General features: G+C 42.8%; 2 protein-coding genes across 2 annotated transcripts; one reads left to right on the forward strand and one right to left on the reverse strand.

Moving 5' to 3' along the window:
• Nucleotides 1-4327: 4327 nt before the first annotated feature.
• LOC6573094 (phenoloxidase-activating factor 2) lies at nucleotides 4328-6342 on the reverse strand. The gene is made up of 2 exons (XM_001999149.4): nucleotides 6159-6342; nucleotides 4328-5654 (listed from the first exon to the last, which is right to left on the reverse strand). The coding sequence occupies exon 2, from the start codon at nucleotides 5651-5653 to the stop codon at nucleotides 4391-4393; it is 1263 nt and encodes a 420-aa protein (XP_001999185.1). The 5' UTR covers nucleotide 5654; nucleotides 6159-6342; the 3' UTR covers nucleotides 4328-4390.
• A 3440-nt stretch (nucleotides 6343-9782) lies between these two features.
• On the forward strand, nucleotides 9783-18129 carry LOC6573093 (fatty acid synthase). Its single transcript, XM_001999148.4, has 10 exons — nucleotides 9783-10104; nucleotides 10466-10983; nucleotides 11053-12870; nucleotides 12929-13352; nucleotides 13422-14702; nucleotides 14767-15379; nucleotides 15437-15711; nucleotides 15784-16133; nucleotides 16192-17287; nucleotides 17344-18129. Exons 1-10 carry the CDS (start codon nucleotides 9955-9957, stop codon nucleotides 18016-18018), a joined length of 7200 nt encoding a protein of 2399 aa, XP_001999184.2. The 5' UTR covers nucleotides 9783-9954; the 3' UTR covers nucleotides 18019-18129.
• Nucleotides 18130-18287: the final 158 nt, after the last annotated feature.

The following is an 18287-nucleotide window of genomic DNA, read 5'->3' on the forward strand; positions in this document are numbered from 1 at the left end:
TCAATTTATTATTGCTTTCAAAGCGTATTGATTTTATGCGGATATGGCTTTGTTCGCCAAATATTAAATGCCAAATAAAAATCAACTTTATGGTGTTTTACAGCAATATTTTCTTTTGCGAAAAACAGACAACAACTCTACAACAACAAAAATCGAACTCCGCCTTATATTTGGGTAATGAAAGTTTATCAAGTTTTTTAACGGCTAGGTCGAAAGATACGCAAATTAAAATAAATAGTTTTTCTGTGTGAGCCCGACGCGGATACGAATAAATTTATTGTAAAATTTTTCAAATGAGAATTCGCATAGCTACGCTCCTGCAAACATTCATGCCAGTAAGTATATTTGCGAAACAACCGCTCGGCTCAGTGGGCGCGCACCGCCCATTGGGCATCTACAATGATTTTCCGAAATATTTCGTGTTGCGTTAAATCGTTAAATGAAAAACCAAAAATGTGTTAAAGCGTCCAGCGTTCCAACTTGGGCCGCACATATGTATATTCCTAAAAATGTTTGCTCTCCAAATTGGTTCATTGCTCGGGCGAAATGTGAATGTGCTCGCAGGCATTACTAATTAGGGTAAACCAAATCAATGAACGTGGAAGCGAATCTATGGCAGTAACAGCACCAGAAGAGCACTATTAATTAATATGAAACGTCGAGGTCCTATTTACCAATTTTGAAGTAATCAGTGAAATGCCAGAAAATTTCAGGAAAAATACTATTATGAACATAGTGATGTGTTGCATCGAATCGAAACCATTCACAACTTGTAAAACGAATTTCATCGCACGTTAACAAAATACATAGAATTTCATAAATAATATAAAAAAAAATTCAGTGAAATTGCAGAAAATTCCATTGAATTATATTACTTATTTTTAAAATGTTTATAACTTGTAAAGTTCAGCTCATGCCATGTTTACAAAATATATCCATAGTTTTATAATTATTTCATCGTTAACAGCTGTTAAAAACATGCAAAATTTTATAATTATTTTATAAACTAACTTTTTTATTGATTCTCGGAGAGCAACAACGGTTTTGAGCACCAGTTTTATAATTTATGCACAAAGAGTTATATAATTAAATTAGTTTAGATACCGTAATGTGTGGAAATGAAGGCTTCATCATGCTGTCCGACCCTTGACCTATGCTGCTTGGTCAAACGCCACCAAAAATACCCACATAATATGTATATACATATATACATATACATATATATATATATAGTATATACGTAATTTAGTTGGTTTCGCCTTGTTTTAGTCTGCTGCTGCCTCTGCTGCTGCAAATGAAAGGCTAGCAAAATTGTAAGCGACTGACAGGTCGGCTTATTCATGTATAGGGCAGCAAAATGCATCTCAACTATCTGATTATGCTTGTATTTCAAAGATCACGACTCGGCCAATTTCGAAATCAGGTGGCAAAACGAAAAGTTTCCCATTGATACGAATGAATAATTCATTTCGTAGGTCAATAAAATCGCATTTGATATGAACTGTTTTATGTGTTAAGCACCGCCAAGGGTATATCATCATCGGTGTGTTATAATTTATTTAATTTGAGGCATCCTGCACGTTCCTGTTGCTGCCCACAGCTCCCTTATATATGTACGCTTCTTTCTCTTTTTTTTTTACAAATTGTTTTAGATTCTCTGCACGTTCCCAACGACGCTTTTCAGCTTCAGCACCAGCACATTGCATGCTGTGCTGCAATAGCGAATCCGAATGCGCAAACTCCCACCTGAGTCCCAATTCATTGGGAGCCCAGCGCTGCCCGCACTCACGTCTGCATCCCGCCCCAGCCCACAGTAATTGGCGAAGTCACTACCGCTGCTATTCCTGTTCACGCCCACGACGTTGCCAGTGCCAGTGCCAGAGTCAACGCCATCGCCATCGCCATCGCCATCGCCAGCTTCAACGCCAGGACCAAGAAGCGAGCCACCAAAAACGCTGATTCAGGTCATTGTATGTAAAAATTAATGGAACATTTTCCAGCAACGAGAATTTCATCTTTTCTTTTCACGTATTTGTACACGGCAGCTTGTCCGTATTTTCCGTACAGCTTCTGTTCGCCAATCACTTTTTGCTACCAATTTGCGATAGTTCGCCTGAAAAGTTTCATTTATTTCATTTGTAAGTCTGAGCTCTAAGCGAACATCAACCCGTTAAAGGTTAAACTCTCAGCCAAAAGAAAAGAAACTATTGTTCCTATGAATCATAAAGTGGTACAAAAAAGTTATGTTTACATACATGCACATACACATGCATATGAATATACATATGCATACATGTATGTAGTGGCTTCGTTAAGGCTTAGCGAGATTTGCTGGCTTTAAGCTTCACTCAACTTTCTGGGGAAACCGCAAAAATTTGATTTCATCCTTTAACTCGTTCACATTGAAAGAGATAGACAGAGAGAGAGAGAGAGCAATTTATATTAATAGGCATTAGCGGCGGCTTTCAAAAACTGAGCGCCAACAATTGCATATATGCAAGCTATTTAAGCCCTCATTAAGTCAGAAAAAGTTTCTCAAATATTTCAACTATTTTACGACGCCTAAGCACCGGCATCGGCGCATAGGCCGCGAAGGGTCTATGGCCCAGGGAGGGCCGGATGGGCCGGAAGGGCCAAAGGGACGTGGCGGATGAGGTGAATGAGGTGGACGCGTGAAACGCTTGACGGTGTCCTTATGGAATTTATGCAGCTCGTGATGGCCTTATGCTGAAACTTTCGCCATCGCCTGAGTCATGCCCCGAGGCAGCAGCCTCGCCAGAGAATTGGCGAGGTAATGCTGTTATCTGTTTGTGTGTGGGCCATAGATGTGGGCACAGCCTGGCGTGTCTGTTGGTAAATGCTCTTTAACTTATTACAGACGCAGCTGCTGGAGCATCGTTATGCCAATCATTTCTATTCCGCACTCGAGTGCGTTGCCAGCCGTCAAAGCTAAACAGTTTACTGCTTAAGCCCGCACAACTATCAAAAGACGTCGCGCATTAAAGCCAATACCATCTGACACTTGTCTGCAAACTTCGATTGAGGGAAACGGCGGTATTAAACGATACGATAGATACGTATCGAATTGGTAGCAATTACGCTAGCAGCGGATTTAACTTTCTTAAGATGCGAATTTGAACGTTTGCATTTTAATGCTGCTCGCTGCGCGCTGCTCGATGCATGCTGCATGCTGCATGCTGCATGCTCTGCTGTGATAATGGGTATTTCATTTAAACTAACGCTCAAGCACTTCCCTGGAGCGGACATTCCCATAGCATAAAATATGCTGGCTGGCTGGCAGTTCGCATCCGCTACCCACGGCCAATGTGCGCTTATGCCCCTTTAAGCCCTTGTTACTCCGATGGCAAAGGCGCCTTTAAAATTCCATGACCCTAATTTTTTCGGAAGCAACTGCAACATTTGAAAAACTGCAATTAGGCTGTAACATGTCGGTGGGGGGAATTGTTGGGTGGCAGTCGGCCAGCTGGCGTGTTTAGGGTGATAGGGTGCGTCTGCTTTTGGGTTAAGCACATGTTATGTTACAGTTACAGTGACTCAGTCACCTTATACTTCGCACAGAGCACGCTTAGCGAGCAGCGCGGTAGGGCCGGTGCGGGCGGTCACAACTGAAATGAGACTAGTCGTAACCAGGCCTGGCCTGGTCTGGTCTGGCTTGGCTTGGCGTTGGCGCTGGCTTGCCTTGGCGTTGGCTTCGTGCCACCAGCTGCCGCAGCAGCGCCAACTGCAGCAGGCAGCTGGATGGATGCAGCAATTCAAACGCAGGTGCAGGCGTTGCCAGTGTCACCATTTCAACCATCTCCGGCTCTATGCTGCTTTTTGCTTTAGATACGAACGTGTGTGTAAGTGTGTGTGTAAGAGAGTATGTGTATATGTGTGCATGTGTGCTTTGCTGGCTACCCGCAGATGCTGTGCATGCATGACAAATATAATTGCAACACTTTGTGGACTTGTTTGAAGTGAGAAGAATTTTGACACCATTTCGCTCTAAGGACGCATTTCTTTGCATCTTTAACTTAATTTGCTGTCCCCGGAGCTTTTAATTAAAGCCAAATGCTTTGTCTGCAAAAGTTTGTGGTTACATTCAACAAAAGAGCCAAGAACCTTGCCGTCTGCTTCAGTTTACAGCTCAAACCTACTACTTTGAGGTTCAGCTTTAGAAACTAGAATTCGCTTCGGGTTTCTTTGCTTTCACTAGTGCTTGATGTTGTTGTTGGCTGAGTCATCTTACAATCTATTCAGGTCAACAGGAAAATTCGCTCAAGCAGTTCCTTTTCATTAACTTCCATTTGTTTCACACACAAGTATATATATGTACATATACGAGTATATTATTTCTTTAATTTTAATGAGATATCAGAGCTTTAGGCAGTTAGGCTGTATATGTAGATGTATCAAAGCCATTGCCCAACATTTGCTGATCAATCCAATCACGAGCTAATGCGACATTGGCGTAGGCAGCGGGCACCTCATCATTACATCCAATGCCCCAAGCGACAATGCCGCTTTGTTGATAGCGATTGTCCGACGATAATCCGATTGGGCATGCGAGCGGCGCACCGCCATCGCCTTGACAGGTGTCGACACCTCGCTGGCCGCCTGCACACATGAACGAGCGATCCAAGGCGAATCTGGAACCGAGTCGCGTGCTACGCAGCCGTGATTGGCAGCTGTTGAAGTCGACAACCGGCAGCGGGACACGCTTCATTATAACGCTGTACTTTCCAGCGGCACCAAAGACATCCTTGCCCCAGCCGGTGGAGAAGCAGGTGGTGCCAGCCGTACTGCTAGCGCCCTGGGGGGGTAGGCAAACCACATTGATGTGATCGGCCAGTGTGAAGGGCTGTGAGAGTATAACCAGCGCAAAGTCATTCGCAACATTCCGGATGTTGAATTGAGGATGCAAAATGATTTGCTTGGCCGTTTGTTCCTGGTATGGCAGACGCTCTCTGGTTGTCTGTGCGTCCCATTCACCTGCGCGGATCAGGAATGAGCCTGGGGCATGCGGCAGTAAGCAGTGCACTGCAGTCAGCACCACCTGCGGGTGGATGAGTGAGCCACCACAGAAGTAGCTAAAATTGTTTGCATGCAGCAGCGCAACAGTCCAGGGGAACTCGCCAAATCCGGCCTCATTCTGTGTTGTACTCGGCAATGTGAAATCCAATCCGCCGACATTGCGAATGCCACAGCCGCGTGGCTGATTTGGCCGCTTCTCCAAAGGCGTAGGATTTAGGACCTGTTCGCGTGTGCGATTGCCAGCACAGCAAACGTCCACGGAGGAGGGACAAACAGGATCATCATCGCCAAAGCGAATGTCAATGACACCAAAGCCATCGAATGCGCCGTCCTCGGTAATGCTGTTCGTGGATGGATCGCACATATAGTAGGGCACGCAATTGCAATTGGACGTCTTGCCACTGATCGAAGTGAAGTCAATCAGCGGATTTGAAGCGCCAATAGGAACTGGTGTAACCACCTCAGCAAACCCGCCGCGTGCCGGTGGTAGACTTGGGTTCGTATTGAATATATCCTGAATGTTTCTCTCCACATTTGAGGACTGCTGGGGAGCGGCGAAGACAGAAGAGTAGCTGATAATGGCTAGAATAGCCCATGCGAGATTCTGGCGTAGACCCATCCTGTTTGCAATTAGAAAAACTTGTTAATCTAGTTTTGGCTTGAGAAGGTCAACATATTAAAACATACATTAAAAGAAGACCTGATAAGGTCCAAATACATTTTTCATAATACAAGAATTCTTATCAAATTTCAATACACTACAAAGCAAAAATAAAATTAAAATACACATTTACACAGAGATTATATGATGATGCTAAACATTTGTAATTGGAACCTGTAGAGCATGTTTGACTTGTTTATAATCGCATTTGAAATAAATAGAACACAAAACATTTTTGTTTTGATTGCTAACTTTCATTCCTTACACGTTCCATTCTATGTAAACACACACACTTGAAAAAAAAAAAAAAAAAAAAAAACAATGACTACACTTACGACTAAATCTGAGACGGGAATTCCAACTAATTAATGACGTCAAGTTATATCACAGTCACTTACGGGCAATTCCTACCAGCGGAATTTTTGCCAAAAAAGTTTAAAAACCTTTAGATACTCTTACTAACCTTCAGTTATGTAGTTTCGGTAACCTTGACTTTCGGCCAACCACAGCGGCTGATTAATGCGTTATTTCTATTTAATCTCTCTTTTGTGGGGGAAGCCAGATAAACTTTTAAGCCCGTATTCCAACCAGTTCCAAGAGCTCTGAACGCGAACGAATTTAATTCAAGACTACCTCCAAAAGCTTTGAGCCAGCCAGATACATGCGAACAAGTGCACAGCGATGAGCTTTAAGGTGAAAGCTTTTAAGCGTCTTAGCTCTGCCTCTCTGTCCCTCTCTATTTCTCTCTCTCCCTCTCAGTCGCTGTCGCTCAACGCCTGACTCTGATAAGAGATAATCTGCAACTTACAATAAGCAAGCAGCGAGCTCTCTTCACTGCGCTCGCTCAGTCACACATCGTGAGCACAATCCAGCTTGTGATCGGCCCATTAAAGAAACCGGTTTAAGGGGTTCATATGGCACACGCATGCACGCACGCACACACACACACAGACACGCAAGGCAGCAGTTGTGGAATCTTCAATTGTGCATATGTCGGCCAATATATGAATGCACTTCATATTTATTGTTCTTAAAACAGCTGATTGAATGTAAACAAGTATGAAAACAATTTAAATATAGAAAACCAACTTAATTCCAATATAATTAAATTATAAAATAAAATTACAAATTAAACGACGCATCATTTTAATGAATAGCCATAAATTATGGAGGGGGTAGAAGCTAGAAGGCAGAAGAGGTGTAATAGAATGGTGTGGAATACTTTAAAAGAAGCTTATGTACAAACGTTTATTTTTGGGAAAATAAAATATATACATATATATAATTTTCCATTGTTTTCTTTTTTCTTCACTTTGTACAGCTTTAGGTTTGTTAGAAAGTTTTCAAACTAGGAAAAGTCAAGTACAATTCATTGTTACCAAATCATGTTGGCGAGTGTTAGAATTGAAAGTATTATTTTATTTTTAGACAATCATAATTTTAATGTGATACGTTTATTAAGCATCAAAGCATTTTATAATAGTTAATGTTATATTTTACATAAATAATACATTTTAAATAATAACTAAAAAATTACATAATCAATATACAAATTCAAAGCATATTGATAAGCTGTCAATTATTTAAATAAATTTAGGAGATTATGAGGCTACAAGTCTTGTGTTACCTTGTATATCTGTACCTTACTGAACAATGATAATATATATTTATCTGTTTATCATATTATATATTTATTTATTTATATATATTTTTCTATAAACTCCAGAGTAAATATATGAAAAAAAAAAACTTCCCTCTATTTGATAGGGTTCACTATAGCGAAAGCCAACTATGCTTAAGCTGAACCTTGATATTTGCATACCTAACAATGGTCTTTTACAAAATATTTGAATTGACACCGACGGCTAGAATGTGTTGCCCGTGGGCACATAAGTGTATGTATGTGTGAGTATACACACGGCCCATGCATGTGTAGAAAAGGTATGCAAAATCTAAAGCGTTTGATTGGCATTGATTGTGGAAGGCCCCTGGGGCATTTCCTGGCCGCAATCAAGCTACTTCGGCAAATTATTAGCAACAATGATTGCAAGATTATTTTTTTGTTTCACACGTAAAAATACAGATATGAATGTACTCAAATGTATACATTAACTTTTTGTTAAGCTAAGTATAATTGTTCGAGTGCATGTGTCTATATTTGAGAGAGGAGATGAGCATATGCAAATAAAGCAAACTTTGAGCCGCATTTGTTGCATCGGGGAAGACGTCGGAGAATAATAATTAAAATACGCCTATGCAAATTATATTCAAGGTCTTCAAGAAACAACAAGGATAAAGGCAACAAAGTTTCGCAATTATGCGCGGCAAAAAGTTGGAAGCAGGAATCACATGTTTTATTATTTCTGAATAAAAGATTGTCTGCTTCGCTTTGATTGTCATCTGGGTTTACTGCGAAAGTGTCGGGATTACATGTTTTCATATGTTAATTGCTTTCAATAGAATGTAAATCTTGAAATCCAAATATATAAATAGAAAGCATAATTTTTATGAGACTGAAGGCTTTCACTTCAAGGAAATAATAGAAAGAAAGAAACCTACAATGAAATCCAACTTCAATGTGCTGAAGAATCAACTGTGACAACTGTGCCATATAGTATATAGTATATAGTAGGAGAATTATATTGGGGCTCAGACACGCCTCTTTCTGCCGGCGGCACACATGTGCCGACAACAACAATGTATGAATTGTATTTGTAATATTCTAGTACATATATAGTTTTCATATGCAGCTTGTGTTTGCAAATTGTACCTTATGAGCATACATTGTTATAGATAGGCAATAATTATATATGCAAACGCATTCAATTTGATAAGTTCAACGAACGATTAATTGATTTGCATTTTGCCGGTGGAAGCGGTTTGTTCAAGTTCATTAACTTTAAAAGCATTACACAAATTTAAGTCTAACCAACTATGTATATATATAGTATATATATATATAATATATCTGCACGTATGTATATCTGGTTGCTGTGCTAAAAAAAAATAAAAGAATTGAATTACGCCATAAAAGAATACTCTACGTCTGTCGCATATATAAAAATCTTCTTGTATATAGATATGCAGGAAAAACTTGAAATCTAGTGTGTTGGTTCAACATTCCATCGAATATCAAATATACTTGATTTGCTGTGATAAATAATACAATCGATCTTTGGTGCTTTATCTTTACGTATTTCCAATTATTAGCTATATCATATTATTATGACTCTCTAACCTTTTAACCTTTCAATGAAAATCAGCTTTAATTATCAAAAATTTTGGGTTCTATACAAAGGCCGCTCTGTATAAAAGAAGCGGCTCTGTATATAACATAAAGCTGATTTTTTATTAAAATCCAATAGAGCAAACTTTTCCTTCACAGACGCGTCTCTACAAAGCTTTCTCATACTTTTGGCAAATATGTGAGAATCGTTTTGAAATGGTTAGCCAAAACATATTTCGCATTTGCTGCAAAGTTTCCCAACTCCAATAAAAAGTGACTTAAAAATCTATTTAAGCATTATTGCCTCAATAGTCTATGTAAATAAAGAAACTGAAAGGAAATAACATAGGCTCTATAACGAATGCTATAAATGACTTACGTAATAGAGTTGTTTCAGTTGTCTTGATGGCTATATAAATTCAAAGACAGAGAGAGTGAAACAGATACAGAAAGAGAGAAAGCCAGGAAGCGTTTAACTTATGCATATTTAATATAACTCAAAGAACTGTTACACTAATTTATATATACGTATATATATATATATATTATATACCAAAGCTGATGTTATATATGTATGTATATACAATATATTGATAAGGGAAAGTTTTTGAAGAATGTATAGCCAGAGTATATAATTTATTTCCCTTCATCGGCGAACCTTAAGTCTAGCAGCAGTTGAAATATCAATGCATGGTTAAATGAATTGTTTATTTATGGAATTCGTTGACTTTAATTACTGACAAGTGTTTGTGGTCAAAGTATTCGCCATTTTTTATTCCATTCCTTCTTGGAATTTGTAATATGCCCTAGCAAAGGTATATAAACAGCCAGTGGTAAGTTCTGGCTTCAATTGCTATTTGTCTGGCAATTCGGACACGCACTCTCGCTGGATTACGCAAGCCATCAACGTATTGTGATTTATAATAGTGTTACAGTGAAAATAATTCGTAAAGGATTCCCGTAAAGGACAATCGAAATAAATTGAACATTTTATCCCTTTTGCTCAAAATCAAGTGCTTAAAAACTCAGTGCAATGGCGTCCGAAATGTCGTTGAAAAAGAACAAAAAGTTCTCTCGGGCCTATCCTGAAACGGATGGCGATGATATTGTTATTTCTGGCATGGCCGGTAAATTTCCCAACTCGAAAAATATATCGGAATACGAATACAATCTTTATAACAAGGTTGGTAAATATCACGTGTTATATCAATAAGAACAAGTGCGGGAGAAAAATTAATACTCTTTAATGCAGTTGACAATAAAGTTATTCAAACAACGCGAGTTTGTCAAGCTTAATAAATATATAGCTTAATAAATATATTTATTACAAAAAGCGAATTCGAGAAAGTTCTATGAGTCCAGCAAAAACAAGAAATCATTAAAAAGAACCTTTAGTGAAAAAGAAATTTATAAAGAAATCCACTAAATTAAAATACACTAAAAGAAAAATTATTTTTAAAATTAATTTCTCAATCAGAAATTAAAATTTTCACATGAACTATTGGTTGATGTTGGAATAACCTTTAATTCCTTGCTGTCCTTAGATTGATATGGTCGATGACGATGAGCGGCGTTGGCGTCACTTTAATCCAGAGATTCCGAAGCGTTCTGGTAAAATTAGTGAACTCGAAAAATTCGATGCGACGTTCTTTGGAGTGCACTTCAAGCAGGCGCATACCATGGATCCGCAAACTCGCATCTTGATTGAGACGGCCTACGAGGCGGTGATTGATGCGGGTATCAATCCAAAAACTCTACGTGGCACTAAGACTGGCGTCTATGTAGGCTCTTGTATATCCGAGTCGGAGAAAACTTGGTTCTATGAGAAGGTTTCATCGGGTGGTTTCGGTATCACCGGCTGCAGTCGCGCCATGATGGCGAACCGTATTTCGTACTGCTTGGGATTGGAGGGTCCATCCTTTTTGCTCGACACGGCGTGCTCCAGTTCAATGTACGCTTTGGATAATGCGTTCAGTGCCCTTCGTAATGGTGAAATTGATGCCGCAATTATTGGTGGCTCGAATTTGTTGTTGCATCCCTTTGTAACTATTCAGTTTGCTCGGTAAGCATCTATTGGTGTTCAAAAATGTCAAAATAGAGACTAATTTTCAAATACATATCTTCTTCGCAGACTTGGCGTTTTGTCTCCGGACGGTTTCTGTCGCCCTTTCGACAAAGACGCAAGTGGATATACCCGTTCAGAGACAATTAACTGCATGTTTCTTCAACGAAAGCGAGATGCGAAGCGCGTCTACGCAAGTGTCATTTACTCGAAGACCAACTGTGATGGATATAAGCCAGAGGGCATTACCTATCCATCGGGCAAAGTTCAACAGAAGTTGTTGGAAGAGTTCTACAAGGAAATCGACCTCACACCAAATGACTTGGGCTACTTGGAAGCGCACAGTACAGGAACTGTGGTGGGTGATCCAGAGGAGTGCAAGGCAATCGATAGTGTGCTCTGTAGCCAACGGAGCGAGCCACTTCTAGTTGGTTCTGTTAAATCTAATGTTGGACACTCGGAACCTGCCTCTGGCATCTGCTCCCTCGTTAAGGCCTGTTTCGCTTTCGAGACCGGTTTGATTGCACCCAATATCAACTTTACTGAAGTGAAGCCCTCAATTACGGCACTTGCGGAAGGACGTTTAATCGTAGTCAAGGACCCTACTCCGCTGCCCAAGCCATACATCGGAATCAATTCATTCGGCTTTGGTGGTGCTAACGCCCATGCCATCTTGAAAGCCTATCCAAAGCCAAAGGTTAACTTCGGCATACCGAACGATGATCTGCCACGACTTTTGACATGGGCCGGCCGAACGGAAGAAGCTGTGAATGTGATTTTCAATGCCATCGAAAAGAAACCGTTAGATGCCGAATTTATTGCACTTTTGCAAAACATACAGGAGGAAGATGTGTCCGGCATGGTGTTCCGAGGCTACGGCGTATTTGCGAATAACGGCTTGGAACCCAGCAAGGCTCTGGTCAAGGATGTGCAGCATTACACTGGCCTTAAGCGACCCATTGTCTGGGTTTTCAGCGGCATGGGCTCTCAGTGGAACGAGATGGGCTCGTCGCTGATGATAATCCCACGCTTCCGACAGTCCATTGAGATCTGCCACAAGACTTTATCATCCAAAGGACTTGATCTCATTGATATACTCACATCGAATGATCCAGCTGTTTATAAAAATATCCTGAACTCCTTTGTCGGCATCGCTGCCGTGCAAATTGGCCTTACTGATGTTTTACGTTCCCTGAACTTGGAGCCGGACTACATCATTGGTCATTCCGTTGGAGAACTGGGCTGTGCCTATGCAGATGGAGGTTTGACAGCGGAGCAAATGATTCTCGCTGCCTATTATCGTGGACGAGTCAGCGTGGACACTGACAAAATCAGAGGTGCCATGGCCGCTGTGGGCATCGGCTACAAGGCGATCAAGAATATGTTGCCCGAAGCCATTGAAGTGGCATGCCACAATAGCTCCGACTCCTGCACAATCTCTGGGCCAATCGATGATGTTACTCGATTCGTGAGCGAACTGAAATCGAAAGACATCTTTGCCAAGGAAGTGCCCTGCTCAAACATTGCATACCACTCAAGGTATATTGCGGCCATGGGTCCGTCATTGCTCAAATACATGAAGGAAACAATTCCACATCCGAAGGCCAGAACCGAAAAGTGGCTGAGCACCAGTGTGCCCAAGAGTGACTGGGAGCAGCCCCAAAATCAGCAATGCTCAGCCGAATACCACACAAACAATCTGTTGAACAGTGTGCTCTTCGAAGAGACTTTCTCGCAGTTGCCCAATAATGCCTTGACCATTGAAATAGCTCCTCACGGCTTGCTAGGCGCCATTCTCAAGCGATCTATGCCGAACGGTGTTCACATTGCGCTGACAAATCGAGGAAACAAGAACAATGCGCTCTTCTTCATGACGGCGCTTGGCAAGTAAGTATTGTGGCCTTCTATTGTGAATACATTTATCTCATTTTTCTTTTCATTTCAGACTGTATCAGAACGGACTTATGGTACCAGTTGCTAATTTGTATCCCAAAATCGAGTTCCCCGTGTCACGGGGCACACCGTGCATCAGCTCCCTGATCCGCTGGGATCACAGTGAAGATTGGTTTGTGACCAAATATGAAAACATGAAGACCAAATCAAGTGGCGAACGGATGTTCGCCATCAACCTGGCCAGCGACAACGAGGAGTTCATGAGCGGACATGTCATAGACGGAAAAATTCTTGTACCGGCAACCTGCTATTTACAATACGTTTGGGAGACGTTCTCGCTTATGTACCATGGCCCCAGCTATATGGATGTGCCAGTCGAATTCGAGGAAGTTCAGTTCCTCAGGGCCACGAATATGTCACTCAATGGAGAGGTAGAGCTAAATGTTATGATTCACTATGGCACAGGTCACTTTGAGGTAAGTGAAATCTAAATCACTAAAAATGAGTAAGGTTATTCATATACATATATATTTATATACTCTCAGATTACTGAAGGTGGCGCTTTAGTGGTTACCGGTAAAATCAGAGAGATTGAAAATCCCCCCATACCAGATATCTATCACTTCGAAAAAGAGTCCAAGTTCCCGATGGTATCCAAAAAAGACTTTTACAAGGAACTTAAGCTGCGTGGATACCATTACAATGGAGCATTCCGAGCAGTAAGGAGCGCTCGTTCCGATGGACAGTATGGTCAAGTCGAATGGAACTACAACTGGGTAACCTTCATGGATGCAATGTTGCAAATCCATATATTGGGCACTGACTCACGCTCCCTTCTGTTGCCAACGAAAATACGTAAGCTGCGTATCAATGGCGTCCATCATTTCGATTTGATGACCAAAATGGATCCCGAGAATCGTGTATTTGATGTGTATGTGGATCATAAATATGATCGCGTTGTAGCGGGAGGTATCGAGTTGATTGGACTTCATGCCAGTCCAGTGCAGAGGCGCAGACCACCAGGCATTCCCGTATTGGAGAAATACGAATTCGTGCCCTATTTGCCGGCACCCCAAATGAGTCTGTCGAATGCAGCCCGCATTTGCGTGCAACTCGCTCTGGAGAACGTCCCCACGCTTAAGATGAAGCTCGTCGAAGTCGACACTGATGGTAGGGATACCGTGTTGGATAAGTTCACCGATGCTATCGAGGATCTGCCCGTCGTCACTGGAGAGTATATGTTCTTGACGAATCGAAAGGTTGAGGAAATGCCCAGCGTACATGTAGAAAATGGGAAGTTGGCTAGCCTAACAAATTATCACTTCGTGGTGGGTGGTGGCATTTGCGGAGCACTCAATGAAGATGTGATTACGAATGCACAGAAGGTGCTCGTGGACAACGGTTATCTTTTGATCCGAGAGCGACCCACAACGAACATCAGCAGCTTAAAACTACCTGAACAATTCCATTTGGTTACGGTGATTCCCATTGACGGCAACGAGGAAGTTCTCCTGCTGCTACAGAAGGTCTCTAAGAAGTTGCATATGGAACCCACTGTCGTTAAGGTTTCGGATAAAGACCCGAGCTTCGATTGGATTGGTCAGGTGCAGTCCGCTATAAGCATGAAGACTCCTGTCGTTATGTATGCATTCAAGGAGGAGCTGAATGGTCTGATCGGCTTGGTCAACTGTTTGCGAAAGGAGCCCGATGGCAATTTGGTCACCTGTTTCTTCATTGATGATCCTAGTGCACCAGAGTTCGACCTAAAAGATCCATTTTATGCGAGTCAGTTTGCACTGGGCCTGGCATTCAACATCTATCGTCAAGTAAGTAGCATCTTGGATATATTTTACAAGGATTATTAGAATACATATATGATTATTGATGTAGGGTGCTTGGGGCAGTCTGCGACATCTGCATCTGCCTGTGAATGATGAGGTCAAACCTCGAGTGGATCACATTTATGGCAATGTGATGCAGCGCGGCGATTTGTCGTCATTGCGCTGGTTCGAAGGTCCCCTCGATCCCCAGGACTGCAGAATTAAAATAGCGTACTCATCGCTGAACTTCAGAGACATAATGCTGGCCACGGGCCGTCTGGCCATTGAACTATACGGCACGAGTCGCATCGATCAAAGTTGTGTGCTCGGCTTCGAGTACTCTGGAATCGATAAGAAAACCGGTCGTCGAATTATGAGCATGGTAGTAAAGGGCGGTGTTGCGTCGTATGTGGAGAAACCCTCCAAGCTGATCTGGGACATTCCCGATCACTGGAGTCTGGAGGACGCCGCTACGGTTCCCGTTGTCTACATTACAGTCTACTACGCCTTCTTCATGGCCACCGATATTCGCAAGGGCAAGAGCATACTCATTCACGCTGGCACTGGCGGCATTGGCTTGGCGGCCATTCGAGTGGCTTTGGCCTACAATTTGAATGTATTCACCACTTGCAGCACACCCCAAAAGAAAAAGTTCCTATTGGATACGTTCCCACAACTGAAAGGTATACACAGAGTGCATCAACTTTTTGGATGATACATCTAATCGAATTATTATTTAGAATCCCAAATTGGAAACTCGCGTGATACGTCTTTCGAGCTGATGGTGCAGCGTGAAACCGATGGCAAGGGTGTTGATTTTGTGCTGAACTCTTTGTCGGAGGATAAGCTGCTGGCATCTGTGCGCTGTCTTGGTATGTCCGGACACTTCTTGGAGATTGGAAAGTTCGATATGGCCAATGACACAAAGCTGGGCATGAGCTGCTTCCTGAAGGAGCTCACATTCCACGCTGTGCTGGCTGACAACCTGTTGGTGGCACCCGATGAGGATATTTGGGTAATCATTGCCCCCATATACATATATATGAGTCCATGTATTTAATCTAACTAATTCAATTGTTATCTGCAGCACTTAAAGAAACTAATTGATATGGATATTGCCGCCGGCATTGTGCAGCCCTTGCCGGTGACCGTCTTTCCGGCGCACGAGCTCGAGCAGGCCTTCAGGCATCTGATTGGCGGCAAGCATATTGGCAAGGTCATAATTAAAGTACGTGACAACCCAGAAGCAGCCGAAACGCTGCCGGTGCGTGTCCTCAGCCAAGTGTACTTTAAGCCGCACATGAGCTATGTGATACCCGGAGGTTTGGGTGGATTCGGCATGGAACTGGCCGATTGGATGGCGCTCCGTGGCGCCCGTAAGCTGGTGCTTAGCTCCAGCCGTGGCATCAGCAAAGACTATCAATCCTATCGCATTGCGTACGTAAATGCATTTGAATACCAAACATCCAAGTAACGTAATTGTATTTCGAAACAGACTTTGGAAGACTTACGGCTGCGAAACTGTAGTTAACACGGCGGACATATCCACAATTGAGGGCTGTCGCAATCTGCTGCTGGAGGCTGCCAAACTGGGACCAGTTGGAGGCATTTTCAATCTGGCTGTGGCGTTGCGTGACGGCATCTTTGCCAATCAGACCGTGGAGCAATTCATGCAGAGCTTCGCGCCCAAGGCGATTGCCACCAAACACTTGGATCTGCTGTCCCGCATTCTGTGTCCGGACCTAGAGCATTTCGTGGTATTCTCGAGCGTGTCGTGTGGTCGAGGCAATGCCGGGCAAACGAATTATGGTATGGCCAATTCGATCATGGAGCGCATCATCGAGTGCCGTCACAGAGATGGACTGCCGGCGAAGGCCATTCAATGGGGTGCTGTGGGCGAGGTTGGACTGGTCGCCGACATGGCTGAGGATAAAATTGACATGGAAATTGGCGGAACGCTGCAGCAGAGAATCTCGTCGTGCCTGCAGGAGTTGGACACATTGTTCAATGCAAAGTCACCGATTGTCGCCAGCATGGTGGTTGCCGAGAAGCGTTCGGGTCGTTCCGGAAACGAAAGTATTATCGATACGGTAATGAACATTATGGGCATACGTGACCTGAAGTCCGTCTCCCTTGGCACAACCCTCTCGGAGATGGGCATGGACTCGCTGATGGCTGTTGAAATCAAGCAAACACTCGAGCGTGACTTCGAGCTCATATTAACGCCGCAGGATCTCCGTTCGCTCACCTTCCAAAAACTGCAGGAGTTTATGGAGGCCAGGGAGAAGGATAACACGGATGCTGTGAAAATGATTTTCGCCTCTGACGGCCAGCCCATCGGCATGGACCTGATGATTCGCAATCTGGGCGACGAAACTCACTGTGACCAAGTCATGTATGCTCTGAAAACCCGTGCTCCGCCTTCCAAGCAAAGTGTGCCACCCAATATCATAATTCCCGGCCTGGAGGGTACAGCAGGCCAGGCCTGGTATAACATTGGCGCAGGCCTGAATAGCAGGGCCAATGTGCTGCAGCTCCATCGATTCGCTCAAGCGGAGACAGTCAGTGAGATAGCTAACCTGGCGCTGGAGGTAAGTCAATGTGCCAATATTAACGCCATCAAACCCTAATCAAAATTCTTTTGCAGCATGTGAAAACGCTTCTGAAGCCGGCTGATCCATTCTACCTCATTGGCTACTCCTATGGCTCCTTTGTGGCACTACAGCTGGCCGCTTTGCTAGAGAATGCGGGCTTCCGTGGACACATCCTGCTCATTGATGGCGCCCCACACTTCCTGACAAGACTAACGAACCTCCACTTGGGTGCAGACTACACCGATAACGATCTATACGACTTGCTCTTCTCAAAGATCGTCAGTCAAATATTCCCTGACGAGACTAATGAGTCCGCAGCCCTTATGTTCCATAAGCTGGATACTCTCAAGGAGAAAATGGACTTGCTGATGGAGTTCGCGGAGAAGCAGAAGATTTACAGCAAAGAATACTGCCGAGTTATAGTCGAGGCCATGTTCCACAGGGTTAAAATGGCCGCCCAATTTGACGTGGACAGCATAAAGGACTTGAAGTCACCCATTACACTAGTTCGGCCCGCAGAGGTCTCTCTGCAGGACATCGAGGAGGACTATTGTGTGTCGAAGCTGACATCGGGCAAGGTCACGCTCAAGGTGATCGAGGGCAATCACACGACCATGTTGGACAATCCAGTGTTGCCACAGATTATCAATGGCTTCGATCCCGGACTATTGGACGACAAGAACTTCGAGGAGTATATCCGAGATGTTAAGCCAGTGACCGTGGCCTAAGCATTCCATATTATCTTTTATTATCTTCTAATTATTTTCACTAAAACGTTGTCAAGCTTGCACATCACATCTTATTACTGTAATACTAATAAAACATGTTTTCTTCACAAATTTATGGCGTTTCACATTTGAAAACGAACCCCAGACAGATTTACTAATTTAGCCTAATTGCTTAATATCAATGCTGATGAACCTTTTGCGTGTGAACGCTCTGAACTGATCTTCGATCAGGTACTCAAACCACAACCAGTTTAACAATTTATGACTAT

The sequence above is a fragment of the Drosophila mojavensis genome, unplaced genomic scaffold (genome assembly GCF_018153725.1).
Source record: "Drosophila mojavensis isolate 15081-1352.22 unplaced genomic scaffold, ASM1815372v1 contig_16, whole genome shotgun sequence".
In the NCBI taxonomy this organism is placed as follows: domain Eukaryota; kingdom Metazoa; phylum Arthropoda; class Insecta; order Diptera; family Drosophilidae; genus Drosophila; species Drosophila mojavensis.